A 20,017-nucleotide genomic window follows, 5' to 3' on the forward strand; every position below is an offset into this window, starting at 1 on the left:
TGTAATCTGCCTCCTTAGGGCCACGGGGTGTTTGTGTTTCAGACAGAAGGGGATGGGTGGGACCAGCTTTACCTTCCCCTTTCTTCTTTATTTTTGGGTGCAGGTCTGTTTAAATACTTAGACTCACATGCGTACCTTTTTTCTCAGGCAGGTCCCAGCAACAGTACGCCTGTCTTTCTCATGGGGCTTTCTGTGAGTGTGCAGTGAGGCTGTGCATGCGTGCGTGTGTGTGTGGTGGGGGCCCAGCGTGCTGTCACTTTGGGCAGGACTGTTGCTGGTTCTTTTCCACTCGCGTCTGGCTTTGCTTTGTGTAGCTGGCCTCTTCCCTCTCCTTCTCTTGGTTCCTGCGACCCCAGATGAATGATGGTGGGCCAGACGGTGAACTGCAGAGAGAAGTAGGAAGGCTTGCTCTCTGGCCTCACTCTCCTTTGCTCACAGCGAACATCTCCCCACACAAACTTGGGGGCAGACCGTTTTGTTCACGGTTGATTTTTTATGAGTGAGAAGTGCTGCAAACAGGACGTCTTCCAGCAGGGTGATTGACTCTGCCATGGCAGGGCTGGGGTAGGCTGAAAGCATCACTGTTAGTTGAAGATGACGAACAATAATCACAGTGTTCCCAGACTGCATTAGGGTTGACAGAGTGTTTCTGTGCCACTTCCTTGGACTCAGAGAGCTGTCTTCTTTGTGCTGGTCTGTTGAGTGGGCTGCCACGGGGCTCCCCCACCTCTTGTTTTGGGTGCCCTGAGGTCTGTGTGGTGGGGTCAGGGAGCTTTGCAAGGACCTCTCCGAGATGTTTCTCAGGAAAGCCAGCTGATGGATGTCTTAGAGGACACGAGCTTCCCCGCCTCTGAACACAGTAGCCTAACTGAGCGACTCATCTAGTTGGAACCAACCCATTTTGGGAGAAAAATACCCGTAAATGAAGGTTCCCAGCTCTAGGATTGTGAAAGAGAGCTGAAATGAAAGCAGCCTCCTGCTATAAACCGCAGCTCTCAACAGAGTTGCATCTGGCTCATGTTTGAGAGGCTGCCAGGGGGTGGTTATGGCCTCCTTCAGTGTCCCTGGCTTACTGGGGTTCCTTGGAACCTCAGCTGTCCAGCGAGTGGAAATTCCAGTCTCCACGCCCTCCCAATATAAAAATGACTGACGGAATCATCGCAGGGACTTTTGAGTGTAAATGCAGGGGACTTGGTGGGGTGTTCCTCATGAAAATATAAACTCTTTCTTAGGCTTCTGGTATGTTTAAGATGGACAGCTGGAATGAGCAAACACCTTTTTATGGGAGGCCACAAAATTTCCTGTTCTGTTGAAAAGAGGCTGCTGCATTCTTGGTTGGGGTCTGTTTTCTTGAGACTTTTAATGTGAATTTCTGGAAGGGACAATCCCTTCTTTTATAAGTTTTTTTATTTACAACATTTTTGGGGAGTATAGTTGTTTTCTAATGTGTTAGTTTCAGGTGTATAGCAAAGAGAATCAGTTTATATATATACACACACATATATCCACTCTTATTATTTTCCCATGTAGGTCATTACAGAGTATTAACTAGATGATAATAACAATAATAATAAAAAGTTGCAAATGTGACAGTGGACTTGGCGGATGGGGCCGACAGCTCCGAGGCTTTCTGGGGATTGCCGTTCTTTGAATGAGTGGTTGGAAGAAGGAATGAGACGCAGCAGATAACTAACTATATTTTTGTTCCAAGCAGTGTTGGACGGGATAAGAGGCTCAGGAAATTTACAAGAGTCGATAATGCAAAAATTACATATTTAACTTCTTTTATCTGGGGTTAAAAATCTTTTTTGGAAGCGATATATCTTCCTTCCTAATTACTGTATATTTAATTTTGTGGGTTTGGACACCAAAATTAAATATTTGAATTTCATTGTCTTAACGAATTTCCTCTGTTGTGAAGGGGAGGATACATCAGAAACTTACTAGTATTACTTTGTATATACCACCTTTCTTCTGGGATTTAAACGTCAGAGTAGGCCAGCCAGCCTTGACTCACAGGTTTTTCTGCATGCACATTTGTCACATCCTTTGGCCTCTTGACTTTGCTGGACTCAATCAGCCATTTAATCTCCCATGATTTAATTGAGGCTGCCTGGAAAGTATCTGGAAATAAAACATAAAAAATATTCCGGTGAGCCTTTTCAGCAGTTAGCTGCATTTGTTTTTGTCTCCCCCCTCCCTCGTTTTCAGCCGCCTTTTAAATGGCATTTTTTGCCAATGGAAATTTCTCTAAGAGCTATTATGCAATCATAGCAGCTGTTTATAACCTGGTTTGGGAAATTAATGAACTTGCATGATCTTGTGGTCAGTTAAGAATGCCTTAAGCAACTCACAGAGTAAAGGATTTCTGCCATTGCTACGGACCTTAACTCTTTAATCAACTTCTTTGTTTTTTTTAATTGCCTTCATTTCCCTAATAAAGCACAAATTTCAAGTACAGATAGTGCTTGGTAAAGAATATAGATTTCTATTTAGAAGAATGATAATGTTTTCTTTTTTAACCTCCTGGAAAAAAAACATCTCATGACTTCTTTTTCTATTTGAGAAGGCATAGAGGCAGTATGATGTACATTTCAAAGAGTGTTTGGAAAAAAAGCTAAAAAATAGTGTTTTAGTTCCAAGGTCAAGGAAGGTCAATCCTCTCCTAGTGTAATGGATTTTTTTTTTTTCTTATGACCAAAATATTTTGCCAAATGGGGCCTTTTGAAATCATCTCCCTGGCTTGAGTTAGGGTAGAGGGTGAGTTGAGCCTCATGCAGCTCAGATTTCTTCGTCCACTCATTGGTTCTAACTCATCGGCCAGAAATCTCGTCATAACAGACGTGTTTCTCAGACTGTAGGTTTCTGGTTGTGGAATTCTCGTCGTTCCAAGCACTGCTGTCTCCCCCTGGCAGAGATGAGTAGCAACACCCGGCTCTGAGTCTCGGTCCTAGGGGCTCTGGAGCAAGACCAGACCATGCAGGGGGCTCTCAGGCTGGGTCCAGGCAGCCCCTCTTCCCTGGAGCAAACGCATGCACCTCCATCCCCACCGGCCACGTCCCTCTCTGTATCCCTCCTGCGCATCCTCACCGAGAGGGTTTCACAGTGTCTCTTCCCATCCCTCCTCTCCGCCCTCCTCCCACCTCCTCCTCCAGGTAAGCTCGGGGGCCAGGACTCCTTCGAGAGCATAGAGAGCTACGACAGCTGCGACCGCCTCACGCAGTCCTGGAGCAGCCAGTCGTCTTTCAACAGCCTGCAGCGCGTCCCCTCCTACGACAGCTTCGACTCCGAGGACTATCCAGCCGCCCTGCCCAACCACAAGCCCAAGGGCACCTTCAAGGACTATGTGCGTGACCGCGCTGACCTCAATAAGGACAAGCCCGTCATTCCTGCTGCGGCCCTGGCCGGCTACACAGGTAGGACGCCTGGCCTCCTCCCGCCTGCTGGGGTGGGCTCCCTGGACACTTCTGTGCTGTCTCCAGCCCCTAAGGTCACCCCCTTTCTTTCTTGGGTGACAAGTAGACTCTGAGAGGTTGGGTCAGCCTCTTAGGCCGCTCTGCAGATAGCCATTGGGTTTTGGAAGCAAATCGTATCATTCTATTTAAAGGGATTCTTTCCAAGAGTGGCAGGAAATCTGATATTTTGGATCTGTAACTAGGGGAAGGGAATTCTGTCGATCCAGTGCTTCTGGAAATTCTGCCTTTCTGGCCTAGCATCAAGGGGCTTCTCACCTGCTCTCAGAAGGCTCTCTGAACACAGAGCCAGCAGCAGCGCCGCTGAAAGCCATCGCTAAATGGGTCTACTCCCTGGCCTCATTGGCAGTAGAATCCTCATTATCAGGCAGGAGTGGAAATGGGAAAAGCGCCCTCAGTCACCCTACACTCAGGCTAGATCCTGGCCTCTAGAGGAAACCTTTCTTCTCACTGAGCTTTATTATTGACTTTTTTACCCCAGAAGTAAAAGTTGTACTCACGTTGAACAAAAGAAAGATCATAGAGAAAGGAAGGTGTATATTGAGAGCGTGGGCTTTGAGAATCTGGTTATAGAGCAGAGCAATTCATTGTCCAGGCGTGGTGGGGCACAGAGGCTGTGTAACCTTGGGAAGGTTTGAAGAGTGTATCTGAGATCTGTCCGAGGGGTAGGAATATGTTAATGACCAGATCTTTTCTGTAAGACTGTGCCTGTTCAGTTGCTTCAGTCCAGCACTTTACGACCCATGGACTGTAGCCCACCTGGCTCCTCTGTCCATGGGATTCTCCAGGCAAGAATACTGGAGTGGGTTGCTATGCCCTCCTTCAGGGGAACTTCCTGACCCAGGGATCGAACCCACGTCTCCTGCAGCTCCTGCATTGCAGGCAGATTCTTTACTGCAGAGCCACCAGGGAAGCCTGTAAGATTGTAGTGTTTTAAAATTCAGAAATTGTTTTGTGAGTGGAGCTTGTTTTAAACTTCGAATGCACAATGGTGGTCTTGGCCTCTCTTGGAATTTATCCACTCTGGGCGGGTCACCATGTGAGGACCCTTTGTGTGGATTAAGACAGACACCTCAGTCTGCATTTCTAGAGAGGTGTCTATCTGATCTTAAGACTGAGCTCTATCCCTGTTTTTGTGAGGGAAAACTCAAGGAAAACCAGCTGACCTTTGAGAACAACTCACATGCTTGGAAAAGTTCCTCCTCCTTCATGGATCAGGGTGTGTCTCTTACGTTGTATCCCTCCAGCTCCTCGTGCAGTTCAGTGCATGCAGAGGTGCTCAGGAGTCATGTTTGGATGTTGAAGTAGTGACCAGGACTATGTAAAGAGTCGTGGGCCAGAAAGGAGCTTAAAAGTCACCTACTTTTTTCTTTCTACAATATTCCCCAAGTCCTTGCTTGAGCATCACGAATAGATGGGAAATCGCTGTTCTGCAAGGGGGTAAGTCCCTTCCCTTCTGGGCAGCAGACAGTAGAAAGTCTGTCCCTTTCTATTAATGACGTTTGGAATAAAGAAAGTATGTAAAGTGTCTTTCAGGATGTATGAGAGTGCTTGCTGTGTGTGCTCAGTCGTGTCCGACTCTTTGCAGCCCCATGGACTTGTAGCCTGCCAAGCCCCTCTGCCCATGGGATTTTCCAGCCAAGAATACTGGTGTGGGCCATCATTTCCTTCTCCAGAGGATCTTCCCCAGCCAGGGATCGAACCTGCATCTTTTGTATCTCATGCATTGGCAGGCGGGTTCTTTACCCCTGCGACAGCTGGAAAACCCCTTACAGCAACCCTTAGGTATTTTGAGAACTGGACTCCAGTTGGGTACACTGATGGAGGAGGAGAAAAAGATTGCTTAGTTAGGAGGGGGAGAGGCAGAGGTAGCTGTGAAGTGAATTTGGGCTGTGGAGGTGGCAGGCATCTCTGAGTGGCTGTGTTTGCCTCTCTTCTTGTGATGCAAGTGCTATCATTTGCCCAACTGTAAAGGCCTCTCCTCTCCACCTCTCCTCCCCCTGCCACCCTGACTTCCAGGACCAAATCCTCAATGTAGCTTCTCCTTATTAAAGGTTTTGCCTTATTCCCTCTGACATAAAATCTCCACCATAACCACTGTCAGCAGGCATGATCGTAATTCTTCTCCTGTAACAATTTTGATCATTTTCTTTTCATTTGGTGTACAGTTCTGAAAATTTTGCTAGTTAAGGTGGTTTTGTGGATAATGACATTACTAAGTTCTAAAGTTTGGGTTATGGCCAAAGAAAGCCTTATGATTAGGTCAACCTGCATGGGGTAAGATTCTGGTAAGGAATCGTGGCTACTCTACAAAAAGTTTAGAAGTTTCTACAAATGGTGAAAGCCTGATCTCCACCTCAAATAAAAACTCTTCTGAAAAGGGCACGTGTATAAATTATTGGAGTCTCTGATGGGAGAAGCCTGCAGAGCTCATACTCTACAAGAGTGATTTGAAGAGTTTCAGCTAAGATGCTCTTGACAAGAATCATCTGAGAGTTGGAAGTCTCTCCAAGTCTCATAATTTCAAGGAGAGAAGGAAAAGGATGAAGTGCAATGTTAAGACCTCGGAGTACGAATTTGGACAAGAAGACGGCCATCAGGAGAGCCAGCACCCTGTGAGCTTTCTCACAGGTGGGCATTTCTCATCCAAAGCCAAACAGATCAGAGCATCAAAAGCTCTTTTCAAGAAAAATACAGGATTGTCCTGGAAGTGTGAGTTATGTTTGATGGTCATCCCTTATTTGGGCTTCCCAGGTGGCTCAGTGGTAAAGAATTCACCTGCCAATGAAGAGATGCGGGTTTGATCCCTGGGTCAGGAAGATCCCCTGGAGAAGGAAATGGCAACCCACTCCAGTATTTTTGCCTGGAGAATCCCATGGACAGAGGAGCCTGGCAGGCTACAGTCCATGGGGTTGCAGAGGAGTTGGACAAGACTGAGCATGCATGCACGCACTTTGGGTGGATTGTTTTAATGATAGCTTCTTCCTTCCGTGTCCTTCCATCCTTTTCTTCCTCGCTCTCGTTTCCCCTCTCTTTCTCTGTCTCTATCTCTAAGGGAATAAAATATTCATTGAATGGAACCAAGGAGAAGATGATTATCAGTTAATGATCTCAAAAACTCCAGGAGTCATTTGAACTCAAATACAAGTTTTAAAGTATCTTACCATTCAGCTTTTTCTTCTTTGTAACTGGGGATTTTACTTTTCAAGCCATCTCAGATGGAGATGCAAACAATAGCCCAGAAAACAGAAGTCCTCCATGCTCCCCCCAGCCCTAACACACTATGTGATTTTAGGCAAATCTACCTTGTACCCTCTTCTACTTTTAGCGAAGTGGAAGTGTCCCTCCCTCTCTTGGTAGGAGATCTGTGAGCATGTAATTGAACTCACTGAGTTAATGAGACAAATGAGTGCCAGACAAGTTGCTAGACGCAGGAGAGAAAGCTCAATCGTAACAAATCAATTATTTCAGCAGATGTTTCTGAGCACATGTTGAGTACAGATAAGTGCTCGTAGGCCTGGAAGGTTCACTATCTTGACGAATTCAAGATACCGTTATGGTCCTTAGACTTGAACTGGATTTTCTTATTGTTGTGGTTCGATGAAGGTCAGGATTTGTTTGGCATGTGGTGTTAGTTGCCCAGTCATGTCCGACTCTCTGCCACCCCATGGTTGGTGTATGGGGAGTGGTCCAAATTTGGGTGGCTTTCTTCCTCACCCCCCAACCCCCGGCACCGTGTTCACTGTCTGGTAAATATCTCTTGTCCACAGTGAAAACTATATCTTGCCCCTCATTGTAACCCCTTATCATCTCAGATACATCCTAGGGAACGGGCCAGGGAATGGAACATGCTTCCCTAGGCCCCTCCACCACCTGGGAAGTGTGCGGTGACTGGAGCTCTTATAAATGAGTCTCTGAGTCTATCCAGACATGCCAAGATGACCTGAAGTTCGGAAAAGTACTTTGGAGAGTGGAAATTATTGTATAAGTGTTAGCAAAACTCTTTATTGCTCATAAACATCACACCTATTTTCTATCTCAAGTTCTATGCTCTTTTCAAATTTGCTTATCTCCAGGGTATGTGTGGCCACACAGTAGGAGCACGTGTATACCTTTTATGTCACTGTTACTTGACCTGAACTAAAGGATGACTGTATGGATTCCTTAAACTGGGATGTGAATCCATTTTCCTGCCTCTGGGAGCCCAGTTGTCTGTCCATTTCACCCTCAAAGGAATGCATCTGACTTCTTCTGAGGCTGTCTTAGTTACCGCATTACCGCACTGTAAGTGTGGAAATCAGTTAGAAACTGAATTTTCACATTCTCTTGCACAGTTGCATTCTTCCTCCCAAGATAAGAAAATTGCATCAACCTTCGTTGGGCTCCCATGGCAACTTGTTAAATTAGGTCAAGATTTGGGGGCAGATAACACCGCTTGAAAGCCTGCCTGTTAACTGAGTTAAGAATACATCAAATGCAACACTGGCTTCCGCCAGAATGCACCTTCTTACCTTGCTGGGACTGCTTATGATTATCAAACTGATATAATCAGAAAGCTCCATTTTCTTTTGTTTGAAGATACATTATGAACCCCATCTGTTTACAAAACCATCTGAGAGAAGTGGCCCAGTGTTTTCTGTGTATTTGATGGACCTAAACAAAATGCTTTCTAGATCCTTGACAAACATAGGCATCCCTGTTTTTTTTTTTTCCTTCTCCATTTCAGTAGGTGTAGAGTAATATGCTGGATTTTCAGAGTATTGATCCCTTCCCTTCTCTGTCCCTCCAGGCTCCTTTTATCAGTGACAAAACTAAGACACAAAAGATGACTTATTCCAGGCCTTCTGCAGGAAGGTGGCTCTTGAACTGAAACTTAAGTGCCAGATGTCTCACCTGAGTATGAAATCTTTCTCTATCTTAAAGAATGAGAACACTCACTGGTTATCTTAGTTTCTCCCGATAGAGTAGATTAAGGGCCTTGTCCCTTGCTTGTCACTCATTAACGCGATGCAGGGGAAGGGGGCGTGGCATACAGGAGGGGGTGGAGCTATGGTCTCTAAACCACCTTCATAGAACTTCACTCCAGATTGCCAGACTTTAGCTGCTGCAGATAAGGAATTCTTTCCTGTCACTCCTGCGGTTGGTGTGGAGCGGTCCTGCTGGTAATAGTTGTGTTGTCAGTGTGTAGGTGCGGCCCCAGCTTCGTGTTGCGATTGTTATATGAAGTCCTCAGGGTCTCTTGTTTATCATGGAGCCTGGGAAAAGGCTAAGCTCCAAGCCATTCATTACCTGTAATGAAACTATGATTTACTATGCTGTGAAGACTTATAAAAAGCTGATCCTTCAGCCTCTGAAAGACTATATTTGAGACCATCAGGAATTAATCTTGCAAGAATTTTTGAGTGAGACATTGCACAAAGTGGTACCAGCCTTGTAGAAACAGAAGCCCTAGACAATCCCCCGTTGCTTTTCAGTTCAGTCAGTTCAGTCGCTCAGTCACATCCGACTCTTTGCGACCCCATGACTCACAGCACTCCAGGCCTCCCTGTCCATCACCAACTCCTGGAGTTTACCCAAACTCATGTCCATCGAGTTGGTGATGCCATCCAGCCATCTCATCCTCTGTCGTCCCCTTCTCCTCCTGCCCCCAATCCGTCCCAGCATCAGGGTCTTTTCCAATGAGTCAGCTTTTCGCATGAGGTGGCCAAAGTATTGGAGTTTCAGCCTCAGCATCAGTCCTTCCAATGAACACCCAGGACTGATCTCCTTTAGAATGGACTGGTTGGATCTCCTTGCAGTACAAGGGGCTCTCAAGAGTCTTCTCCAACACCACAGTTCAAAAGCATCAATTCTTCAGCACTCAGCTTTCTTCACAGTCCAACTCTCACATCCATACATGACCACTGGAAAAACCATAGCCTTGACTAGACGGACCTTGGTTGGCAAAGTAATGTCTCTGCTTTTTAATATGCTATCTAGGTTGGTCATAACTTTCCTTCCAAGGAGTAAGTGTCTTTTAATTTCATGGCTGCAATCAGCATCTGCAGTGATTTTGGAGCCCCCCAAAATAAAGTCTGACACTGTTTCCACTGTTTCCCCATCTATTTCCCATGAAGTGATGGGACCGGATGCCACGATCTTAGTTTTCTGAATGTTGAGCTTTAAGCCAACTTTTTCACTCTCCTCTTTCACTTTCATCAAGAGGCTTTTTAGTTCCTCTTCACTTTCTGCCGTAAGTGGTGTCACCTGCATATCTGAGGTTATTGATATTTCTCCTGGCAATCTTGATTCCAGCTTGTGCTTCTTCCAGCCCAGCGTTCCTCATGATGTACTCTGCATAGAAGTTAAATAAGCAGGGTGACAATATACAGCCTTGACGTACTCCTTTTCCTATTTGGATCCAGTCTGTTGTTACATGTCCAGTTCTAACTGTTGCTTCCTGACCTGCTTATAGATTTCTCAAGAGGCAGGTCAGGTCGTCTGGTATTCCCATCTCTTTCAGAATTTTTCCAAAGTTTATTGTGATCCACACAGTCAAAGTCTTTGGCATAGTCAATGAAGCAGAAATAGATGCTTTAGCATCTGTTGCTTTTAGCCCGAGATAAAACTTCTTCTCATTTTGTAGATAAATTAGAGCCCCTCTACCCTCACACAATAACAGAGTCCAAGGGCCACACCCATAAAAACCTGGGCGTTCTGACTGGTCATTGAGTTGCAGGGTTCAGAAATGTAAAGCTACTGCTAAGACATGTTTTTGAAAATAAACAACGTTCCTGCAGAAGGATGGGCTTCCAAGCCCTTCAGTTCAGAATGAAACCTGTACTTGGGCGGCATCACCTGAAATCATGGTTTTCTGAAGGAAAGCTGGATTGCAAAATCATCTCAGTGTCCTCTGGTACAACCCCTCAGGGGAAGCGTCTCATGTGAGCCTCAGTCATTGATGAGGAAAGGAGAGGGGTCCCCGGAGCAGAAGAGGACTGTGGTGTGAATTTGTGCAGGCGATTCTAATTCTAGCCCACGCGCCCATGGAGATGTTATTAGGAACAACTTGGAGCTTTATAATTGGGAGTGGAGGGAATATTCCCTAAGCCAGGTTCTGGAATACAATCTCTCCATGCCAATACTGTGGCTGTAAGGTTATGAGTTGACTACAGTCTTTCCTGACATAAGCGTGCAACCCTGGTGCCCTTTTTGTGCAGTCCTGCCATTTACAAGGGTCCTGAGGTTCTCAGCCCAGGCAAAGCTGGACTCGGCCTCAGGCTTACAGGGAGCCTCACTGTCTCAGGGTAAAGCATCCGTGGGTAGTGCCCGGATGGCTGGGAGGAGAAGAGTTTGGCAATGAGATAGGCAGAAGCAGCATCTGCCCTTTGCTCCTCAGAGGCCCCTGTGAGTGGCAGGTTGTAGGAAGCCTCAGCCTACGTGGAGCCTAGCTACCAGCCAGCATCTCAGAAGCTGGGGAATTCTGATTCTCTGCGCTGTGTTTGGCGGTGGGTCCTCAGGGCGCACATGGAATTTGAGTGGGATCTCACTGGAGTAGCGAGTTAACACGCTGCTCAGTTATGAGACTGCTGGGGAAGTACGTTGGAGCTTGGGGGCGGGGGTCCCTGGCGGCTCCGAGCTGGAGGGATCAGAAGCCCCTTGGTATTGTTGCCTGCGTGGAGGTCCCACTGCCCCTGCCTCCTGACTGGTTTTCATGGGGACAGTTGGTGTTAGTCACCTGCCACCCGTGGAGAAAATCACATGGTGGGAGGACTCGGCCTCGATGTTCATTTTTTTCCTTCTAAACGACTTTGAAGGTGTGGACAGGGAAGTTCCCTCTTTTTGTTGTCGCCTTTGAAGACCGCAGCTGGCTGAGCCACCCTGGGGACTGGACACAGCTCTGGTAGCTCCAGGAAGCTGCCTTTAGGGCAGAGAGACTCTTATGTACTGTACAAAACAGATAGCCGATCCTGGTGTTTAAACCACCTGAAGCATGTGGGTGCCTGGATCTGGAGTCAGGAAACTCACAAGGGGACCCGTCTTTTCAGGGGACACAGCACCCCCCTTCCCCTGCCCACCACCTGCTTTCGAGGCATCTCTGGGTCTCCCGTTTTCTGGGTGGCTGTTTCTTTAACAAACTCTAACTCCATGAGGTGGAACTGGATGGTGACCCTGCTGGAATTCCACTGTCTCCTCTTGGAAGCTCCACCTTTGTGTCTTTGAAGCCGATGTTTCCCTTGAGCAGAATCCAGCCCGTGTGTTGCTGAGGCAACCACGCAGGTCCTGTTGGTCGTGAGCAGCTGGCCTGGAAACTCCCGCGGCCTCAGCTGCGAAGGGCTATGCCAGTTGGTCCCTTGATTGCGCCCCTTGGCCTCTCCTGGTTTCCCGGATACCTTCCCAGCTCGGGTGCTGTCGGTCCAGTGAGTGGGTCTGCTGAATGGAGACTCATTCCATTCAGCAGACACTACAGTCCACCCTTGAACACACGGGGTGCGGGACACCAACCCCTGTGCAGCCAGAAATCCGAATATAATCCCCAAACTTAACTACGAGCCTACTGTTGACCTGCTAGCATAAACAGTCAACTTGCACATATTCTGTGTGTTTTATGTACACCTACATGTTTTTTATGCATTCCTGACCTCCCTTTTTTCCTCTTAATGTTTTCATATTTCTAGGCTATGCGGTTTGTCTGAGTTTTTTTTTTTTCTTTTTTCAAATTGCTGCAAATCTACAAAAAGGATTTTTTAATGTATTAAAAAGAAATCCATGTATAAGTGGATCTGTGAAGCTCAAACCTGTGTTGTTCAAGGGCCTCTGTGTATCCCTCCCTGTCCTCTTTCCCCTAAAGTGACTTTCTTGTGATGCTTACAGATGGGGTGGTTATCATCACCCCCTGTGCTACTATTATGCCTTCAGGTTCAGGTTTAGCTTAAGCACAGGAGAGGGCAGAGGCTGTTTGACCCAGGGCTATGTGGCAGAGGCTTCATTGTGTCAGGGTTGAGAACAGGTACTCTGGAGCCAGGCAGCCAAAGTGTGTCCTGGCTTTGCCACTGACCAGCTGCATGGCTGTGGGCAAGCTGACCTCACTGTGCCTTAGTATTCTCATCTGCAAAATGGTCACAATAGCGTTTTCTGTCTCTTTGGATTGTGGTGGGAATTGCATGAATAGCTTATGGAAGGCACTTAGCACAGTGTTAGGTCCATAGGAGACCCTCTTTAGATGCTAATTGTTACCGCTGTTTCATAGTACTCTCCAGACCTTTTTTTTTTTCCAGTACAGTTCTACATTCCTTCTGGTCAGAGGGTGATGGGTTTAACTTAGAGAATTCCAGTCATTCCTGGCAGTGTCTTGGGGAGCACAGCTGATACTTAATTTCAGTTTAGGTCTTAATTTCAGTTTCATAAAGTCTCCCTGGTGGCTCAGTGGTGTGAAATACCTGCCAGCCAAAACAGGAGATGCGGGTTCGATCCCTGGCTTGGGAAGATCTCCTGGAGGAGGAAATGGCAACCCACTCCATTATTCTTGTCTGGAGAATTCCATGGACAGTGGAACCTGGCGGGCTACAGTCCATGGGGTTGCAAAGAGGCAGACACAACCCAGCATGCACACACCACTACTACCTAGGTCGCTTCAGCTTTTCGGCTCAACCCACATGTGTGCTGAGCTCTTACTGTGTGCTTGACTCTTTCATATGCATTCAGATGTTTAAAACTGTCACCAACAATCACATGAGGAAAAATCTGTTATCCTCACTTTATGAAGGAGGGAGTTAAGGTTCCCAGGGAGGGAAGAGGTCTAGCCCGGAGTCACACAGCAGACAACAAAGAAGAGGCCTTTCATAATTTTTCACAACGTCACACAATTGGGAGGAAAATATCCAACATTAGTTTCATGTTAGTTTGGGTCTGCTGAGCGGCAGATGTCGAGACATGATTGGACTTGTAAGAAATGTCCGGCGGGGTGGGGGGACGTCTGAAGTGCAGAGTGGCAGAGAGCAAGAGAAGGTGGAGGGCTTTCAAAGAGAAGGCGGGGACCTTTCAGGCCCGGTGGCAGACAGGAAGGAAGGAGACTTTTGAGAAGAACCTCCAATGGCTCAGCAGTTCCAAGGAAGGCAGTGTCCAGGCTCCTGGGAATTTTGGTCAAAGTTGCCCAGTGGGGGAGCTCCCTGCCTGGCAGGAGTGGCCCCGCGTGACCTCCATGCCCGGTCCCTGGCTGCAGCAGCCCCAGGAAGCATGTTCTTGGTAGGGACCTGGTGGATGGAGTCACAGATGCTCCCTGTGGCCAGAGGGTGGAGCCTCATGTGGCCGTGGCCCCATCAGCCCTGACTGATGAGTGTGGCGTCCGGCGGGTCGTACAGCAGGTTGCTGGACCATGATCCTGACGCTCCTGGTGGCCCGTGACTGGCTTCTGGAGTCAGTGCCTGCTGTTGACATTGACTTGCCCAACTGCATTGTTTGCTCTGTGACTTACCTCTCCTTGAGCGATAATGAGAGTGAAAGTTGTCCTCAGGTGGGTGAATGTGAAAGTTTGAACTCGGTGTGGAGGCTGGGACCTGCTCTGCCAGAGAGGTGCTCTCAGGGCTGGGCTCTGAGGGGGCATTGACCTTCAGAGCCAAGATGGGTGCATTTTCTTGTGAGGGCCCCTCCAGGCTGGGTTCTCGGTCCTGTCTTCTGTAAAGGCGTGGGCAGTCCCTTTTCAGCTCATCCCATTACAGTGGAGCAAAAGTGTTTCTTCTGCTGCCTCCTTGCTGCTCTTAATACTCTCTTCTGTCATCCCACCCAGGCTGGCTACCACACTTTACATCTGAGGGGTGCTCAGAAATTATTTATTGGATATAGGCTTGAAAAGTTGTGTGCTCCAATGATGGTTTAAGATATAGTTCACCACCCTAAGAATTTGAATACGTTAACTAGTCATTTCTCTCATCTTTGGTACAAGGGGGAAACTTTACTCCTAGTATAAAATAAAGCTCAGAGATTGCATGGAAAATCTCCTAGGAAAGGTCCAGGCTTCAGAACTCTCAAGTCTTATTTTCTAGTCCTAATCAGTGAAGCCATCTTTCTTCTTATGACCTAGATGCTTAAGAAGGCATTTTCTTTCTTTTTTATTTTTAATTGCCTGTAGGATATATATATATATTGTTTCATCTTTTAAAAAAAGGTTTGTTTTTCTAATTTTTAGTGTTGTATTGTTTTCTGCCATATAGCAATGTGAATCAGCCGTGATTATACATACATCCTTTGGATATTTATATTAGCTATCTAACCATCTTTTATTTCTGAACACAATTTGCACTGTTACTGTTCAGTCGCCCAGTCGTGTCTTTGCAACCCCATGAACTGCAGCAAGCCAGGCTTCCCTGTCCTTCACCATTTCCTGGAGTTTGCTTAAGCTCGTGTCCATTGAGTTGGTGATACCGTCCAACCATCTCATCCTCTGTCACCCCCTTCTCTTCCTGCCTTCAGTCTTTCCCAGCATCGGGGTCTTTTCCAGTGAGTCTGCTTTTCTCATCAGGTGGCCAAGGTATTGGAGCTTCAGCATCAGTTTGCACTGTATACCCTAAATCCAGACCTCACTTATTTCTGGTGACTTCTTAATCAGTTACCTAGAAGACATTGGGAGGAAAAGCTCTGAAGAAACCCACTTCCTGGCTTGCGCTTTGCCAGCTCGCTGTCCAGGAGTGTGTCTGAGTGTCAGGGTGAAAGTGATTAGACAGAGTTCTTGAGTTTGGAGGGAAGGTGCCTGCCTTTGAGGACAGGCTGCCCCTTTAAGAGAGGAACCGTCTCTTCTCCCTGCAGCCACCCCCACATGTGTGTCCTTGAACACTTGCAGGTGTGAGGAGCACAAACAAAAACAAGGGCCTTTCCTGCAGACACTCAAGTGTGTAACTGTCTTGTGCTCAGGCCCCAGGCAGACCCAAGTGAGTCTCAGTTAAGTCTGCCCCAGATAGGGGAGTCTGACTGAGCTAAGGCCCGCCAGCTAGGCTACCTGCCAGGACGGTCTTGGACATTGATCTCTGGACAAGACTTTCTGCTCTTCCTTCGATTAATACTGATGGGATCTGTCTCTTGGGCCAAACTACAGACATTTGTGGGGAATGCTGGACTCACTGTAGCTCAGCCCTACGTAATTATTAGATGGAGTGGGCTTGCTGTAGAGTATAAATGATTAGGGGAAAAAAAAAGTACATTGGGGGAAAGAGGATCTAAGTCTGTATGTGGCCAAGATTTCCCCAAACCATAAATGTCGGCTATACTTTCACTTGCAAAGCAGTTTGCATCTGCTCTTTCTGTGCCTGCCTACTTTGAATTAGAGCAGGAACTTCAGAGTTATCCCTCACTTGAAAAAAACCTTAACTGTCTTCTCATCTACACTGTTTAAAACATTTTACGTTTATATATGTTAATCATTTTGCTTTCCCTTCTAGCTTTCTCCTCTTTCAAAGTTGCCGTATAAAAAGTCAATTGAATTCTTGGAAGAATAATTGAATTTTATTCAGTGCTTTTGCCATTTTGTTTTTCTATTCCATCTTGTTTTTCTTTTGAAAAGTCTGCTTTTAGAAATATATTTTCTGTTGTCAAATTCTTCTGTTTAATTCTGCTGTTATGTTTTATGTTCCCAAACTGTTCTACACTGTGGTCAGCTCTTTATATATATATCTATAAAGCAGGACAGAGCTGTGATAACTATTTGCATTTTAGAGATGGATAAACTAAAGCCCAGAGAGGTTAAATAAGCTGTATGAGATCGCTCAAGGAATCAAGGAAGAATAAGGGGAGGAGGGAGGAGGGAGGGGGGTTCAGGAAGGGGAATTCATGTACACCCGGGGCAGATTCATGTCAGTGTATGGCAAAACCAATCAATATAATAAAAATAAAAAAAATCAAGGAAGAAGTGGGGTCAAGGCTTTAGACACTTGACTCCCTATTTTGGGCATTTCCTACCATCATGTATATATTTTCATTTTACAGGATACTATCTGCTGTCATCTCAGTCAGTATGCCCAATGTCCGACATATTTGTTTGTTTAAATGTTTTGAAACGCTTCGTGCTTTCTTTTGGTCTACTGTTTCAGAGACGTGGACTTGACATTAAAGGCTGGTTTTGTTTTCTTAATTGTTTCTATTGCTAGATACTGGCTATTCCAGCATCCATAAATGCAAGGGCATGACCTGTTGTCTTTCATGATATTCACAAGGGATGTTTTTCACACCCGTTAGAATGTTGTTTGTGGTCATGCATTGAGTTATAGGAACTTAGATCCTGAATTGCTGCCCTTGAGTTACTAGCCACTGATAGGGAACAATAAAGCATAATGGTTCCGAGTGGTTTGTCGAACTGAGGCATCTCAGCCAGGTACAGAGTGGATTGTGTGTGGATTGTGTGTGGATGAGGTGAGATTGAGATTGGGAAAAAAGGAGGGACATAGCTCAGAAGAAATGGGGAAAGGCTCTTACAGGTGTAAAACCAGGCCAAAGCACCATGCAGCCTCTGCTCTTCCTTCTTTTGAAAATCTCCCTGGGGCCCTGGGTACCGACGCCTTCATCCTTAGGCAGAGGACAGTGCAGCTTCATGTTGAGTTTGGCCCAGAGGTCAAGACACTGTCAGGGTGCTTTCTGTTCAGTTTCTCATTAAACGTCATGTCATAAGAACTGAAAGGAAAAAGAGGGACTTTGGGATCATTTATGGACGATAGTTTAGAAGCGGGTGACGTTTAGATTCTGGGGTCACCCACCCACCCCCAAAGGTGGGCACTCCTGCACTTGTTCTTCAGACATTCAGTTCTGTCCAGCTCTCTGTGACCTCATGGTCTACAGCATGCCAGGCTCCCCTGTCCACTGTCTCCTGGAGTTTGCTCAACCTCATGTCCATTGAGTCAGTGATGCCATCCTGCAGTAGTTTGTAAGAAAGATAGACTTGTGAACAGATGGGTCATTTCTGGATTCGAGTGTTCTGTTTTTGCCACCATCGTTTGGCTGTGGGTAGAGACACCTGGGTGAGAGGGAGGGGCCGCTTGGTCCCGTTCCTCTGTTTTAGGACCACCTGTCAGATGTGTGCTATCGGGGCCAAGTGAACCCTGCTGGAGGGTGACCAACCATGAGAGTTTCATAGGTTAAAATAAATGCGGTGTCCTGCCCACACTGAGGTGTTTGATTTGACTTTGAGAGTCGAGCTACAGAGATTAGATTCTCAAAGTAGCAGATGAATCCCCAAAGGACTTGAGGTGTGGTCGTTTTTATTTTGGGGCGCATGTTGATGAAATGTAGCCTGGGAGTCCCCCATATTGTTTGGCCCCAAATATAGTTTAATAGAAGCAGTTTGGGTCACCTTTTTAAAACTCTTGATACCTTTCTGCACAGGAGGATTGTTTGAGTAAGACAGTTCAGTAAATGTTTACAGAGCTCACCTGTCCAAAACTGGGTCCCAGGCTAGGCACTGACTGTGCCTGTAAGGGTCAATCAGATGCAACCAGGGAGCTGAGTCCCAGGGAGCTGGCAGCTGGATCATTTAACAGCAAGCAGGTTTTTTGATAGCTGGTGTTTGTTGGTGAGGCACCATCCCAGGCTTTGGGTTACAGCAGTAGAAACACACGGGCCCTACCCCTGGAGCACATGTTCTAGTGATGAGAGAGATGCAGGGAGAGCCAGCTGTCGGGGCTGGCCCTGCTGAGAGCAAAGCATGACGGGAGGCTGCCCGAGATGAGACGTCGGCTGCCCGGGGCCTGACTCCTGTGTGTTAGCCTTGCGCTGGGCACAGGTGACGGAGCGAGAACGTGCAGCTGAACTGGAAAAGCTGAAGTCCCGCTCTGACCGCAGTTCATGAGCAGTGAGATCATTGCCATGGCTGGCAACCCCCACGCCTAGAGAATGAGAAGGAAAGATACCCACATGTGGCCACATGGAGAAGGATTGTGATCCGGAGCATCGGGAACACCTTGCTAACCTCCCATCCTAGCCTGTGCCTTTCGTTTTACCTAAGTAGCATACATCCTAGCCTCAGAATAACGGAGGAAAAAAAGCAGGGCTTTTAAATAACTTCCCCTCATCTAGATAGATAGGGACCTTATAGTCCCTAGACAAAGAGAAGGGGTGTAATCAACTCAATGAGTAGAAATTCACTTGAAGTTTTGCCTTAATAAAAAAGAGAGATTATAGCCTTGGATTTGACATGCTTTTAGTGTCCCCCTGGAGGGAGGCATCCTCCTGCGACTTGCTTTTCTGTCCTGGGGTCTCTCCAGGTACCCACCCGATACACGGTGTGGAGGCCGTGTCACCGTTTTCAGATTGGGGCTGTCAGTGTTGTACTGAGAATTTTCCTCTTCCCCAGAAGCCGAGAAGAACAAAGCAGTCAGAGGAAATTCCCCACTGCAGGCGTGGAGGGGGGAGTCCCCCCACCTCCCCGCCCCGCCTGCGAGAGAGACTTCCTTCGAACAGGGACCCTCTGTTGTTGTGGTTCAGAGCTTCGACTTGAGAAGCATAGTTTCCCAATGATGCCACTGGATTCCTGACGTGTGACACCCTGGGGCGGCCTGGTGAAGGCCGCTGTTGACTGCCCTGGGCCCCAGGACAGGGACAGCATTGTGAGTCACACTCGGTGTGTGAGCTCCCCTGCCCATGACTGGCACTATTATTAGTACCATTCTCCGCTCCTGGGACAAAGGTCACTGGGACCAGAGTCTGGTTGGGTGGGTGGAGGGGTCTGGGCCCAGGGCCGAGAGGAGGTGTCAGTGGAATGGAGGCAAGGAGAAGGCTTTTCTGCATGAAGATGCGTCAGAGGGAGGGGGGCAGGGACGGAGCCCCGGCCCTGCAGATTTGGGCAGACTGATGCCGAGCGATGCAGAAACAGCCCCTGCAAGGACTCAGATTGAGCGGGCCAGCCTCAGCCAGCATGTGGGCAAGTCTGGGGCTTGAGAACTTCCCTTGGGTCTGGACTTGGGTGCTTCCAGCAGGTCAGAGTCGCCAGTGACCCCAGAGCCACCTCTGAGGGTGGGCCACCTTGAGAGGTCCTGATCTTCCCTCCAAGACCCAAGGGGAGGATGAATATATTGTCATGGAAACAGGCTCCAGCGTGGGACTCTCCACTGGTCCAGCCTGGGGACCAGCCACCCGGATGCCCACATTCCGGACTGTCTGGCTGGGAAAAGAAGCCCATGTCTGTCCTATCTCTGATGCCCACACAACCTAAAAGAGGGTTGGGGTGTCAGCAGAAATGTACAAGAGAGGAATTTCTGGGAAGCATTATGGATCCCTTTTATTCGGGGTCACATTGCAGGCTTTCTGAAAGGCTAGCAGCAGCCTCCAGAATGCCCTGGGTGGGAGCGCTGTGCGTGCCGTTGGCGGGGTTAGGCTGGCGGGATCTCTCCGCAAGCATAAGGGAAGGAAACTCGCACTGACATCACTGCTGCTATGACTTCGCTCTTGTGCAGCCCTGCAGACACGTCCCTCCCTGCCTCCCCATCCTGCGCCCTGTCCTTTCTCTCGGCATCTGGTTTTCCTATTTACCCTCCCTCTTCCCTTCAGTAAATAGGAAAAAAACGAGGTGCCACACCTAGGACTGGGGC

At 47.5% G+C, this 20,017-nt stretch overlaps 1 protein-coding gene across 2 annotated transcripts in view; it reads left to right on the top strand.

Annotated features, from left to right (window-relative positions):
* The window catches only part of ETS1 (ETS proto-oncogene 1, transcription factor), a 130,788-nt gene that overhangs the window by 101,837 nt on the left and 8,934 nt on the right, over nucleotides 1-20,017 (top strand). For both annotated transcript variants that reach the window (XM_055415891.2, XM_055415893.2), the window contains one exon: nucleotides 3,156-3,416. In XM_055415891.2, the coding sequence (XP_055271866.1) occupies nucleotides 3,156-3,416 (261 nt within the window). The remainder of the gene's footprint in view (nucleotides 1-3,155; nucleotides 3,417-20,017) is intronic.

This window comes from Moschus berezovskii, chromosome 25 (assembly GCF_049115385.1).
Source record: "Moschus berezovskii isolate FMDL1 chromosome 25, NW_MosBer_1.0, whole genome shotgun sequence".
Classification (NCBI taxonomy): Eukaryota; Metazoa; Chordata; class Mammalia; order Artiodactyla; family Moschidae; genus Moschus; species Moschus berezovskii.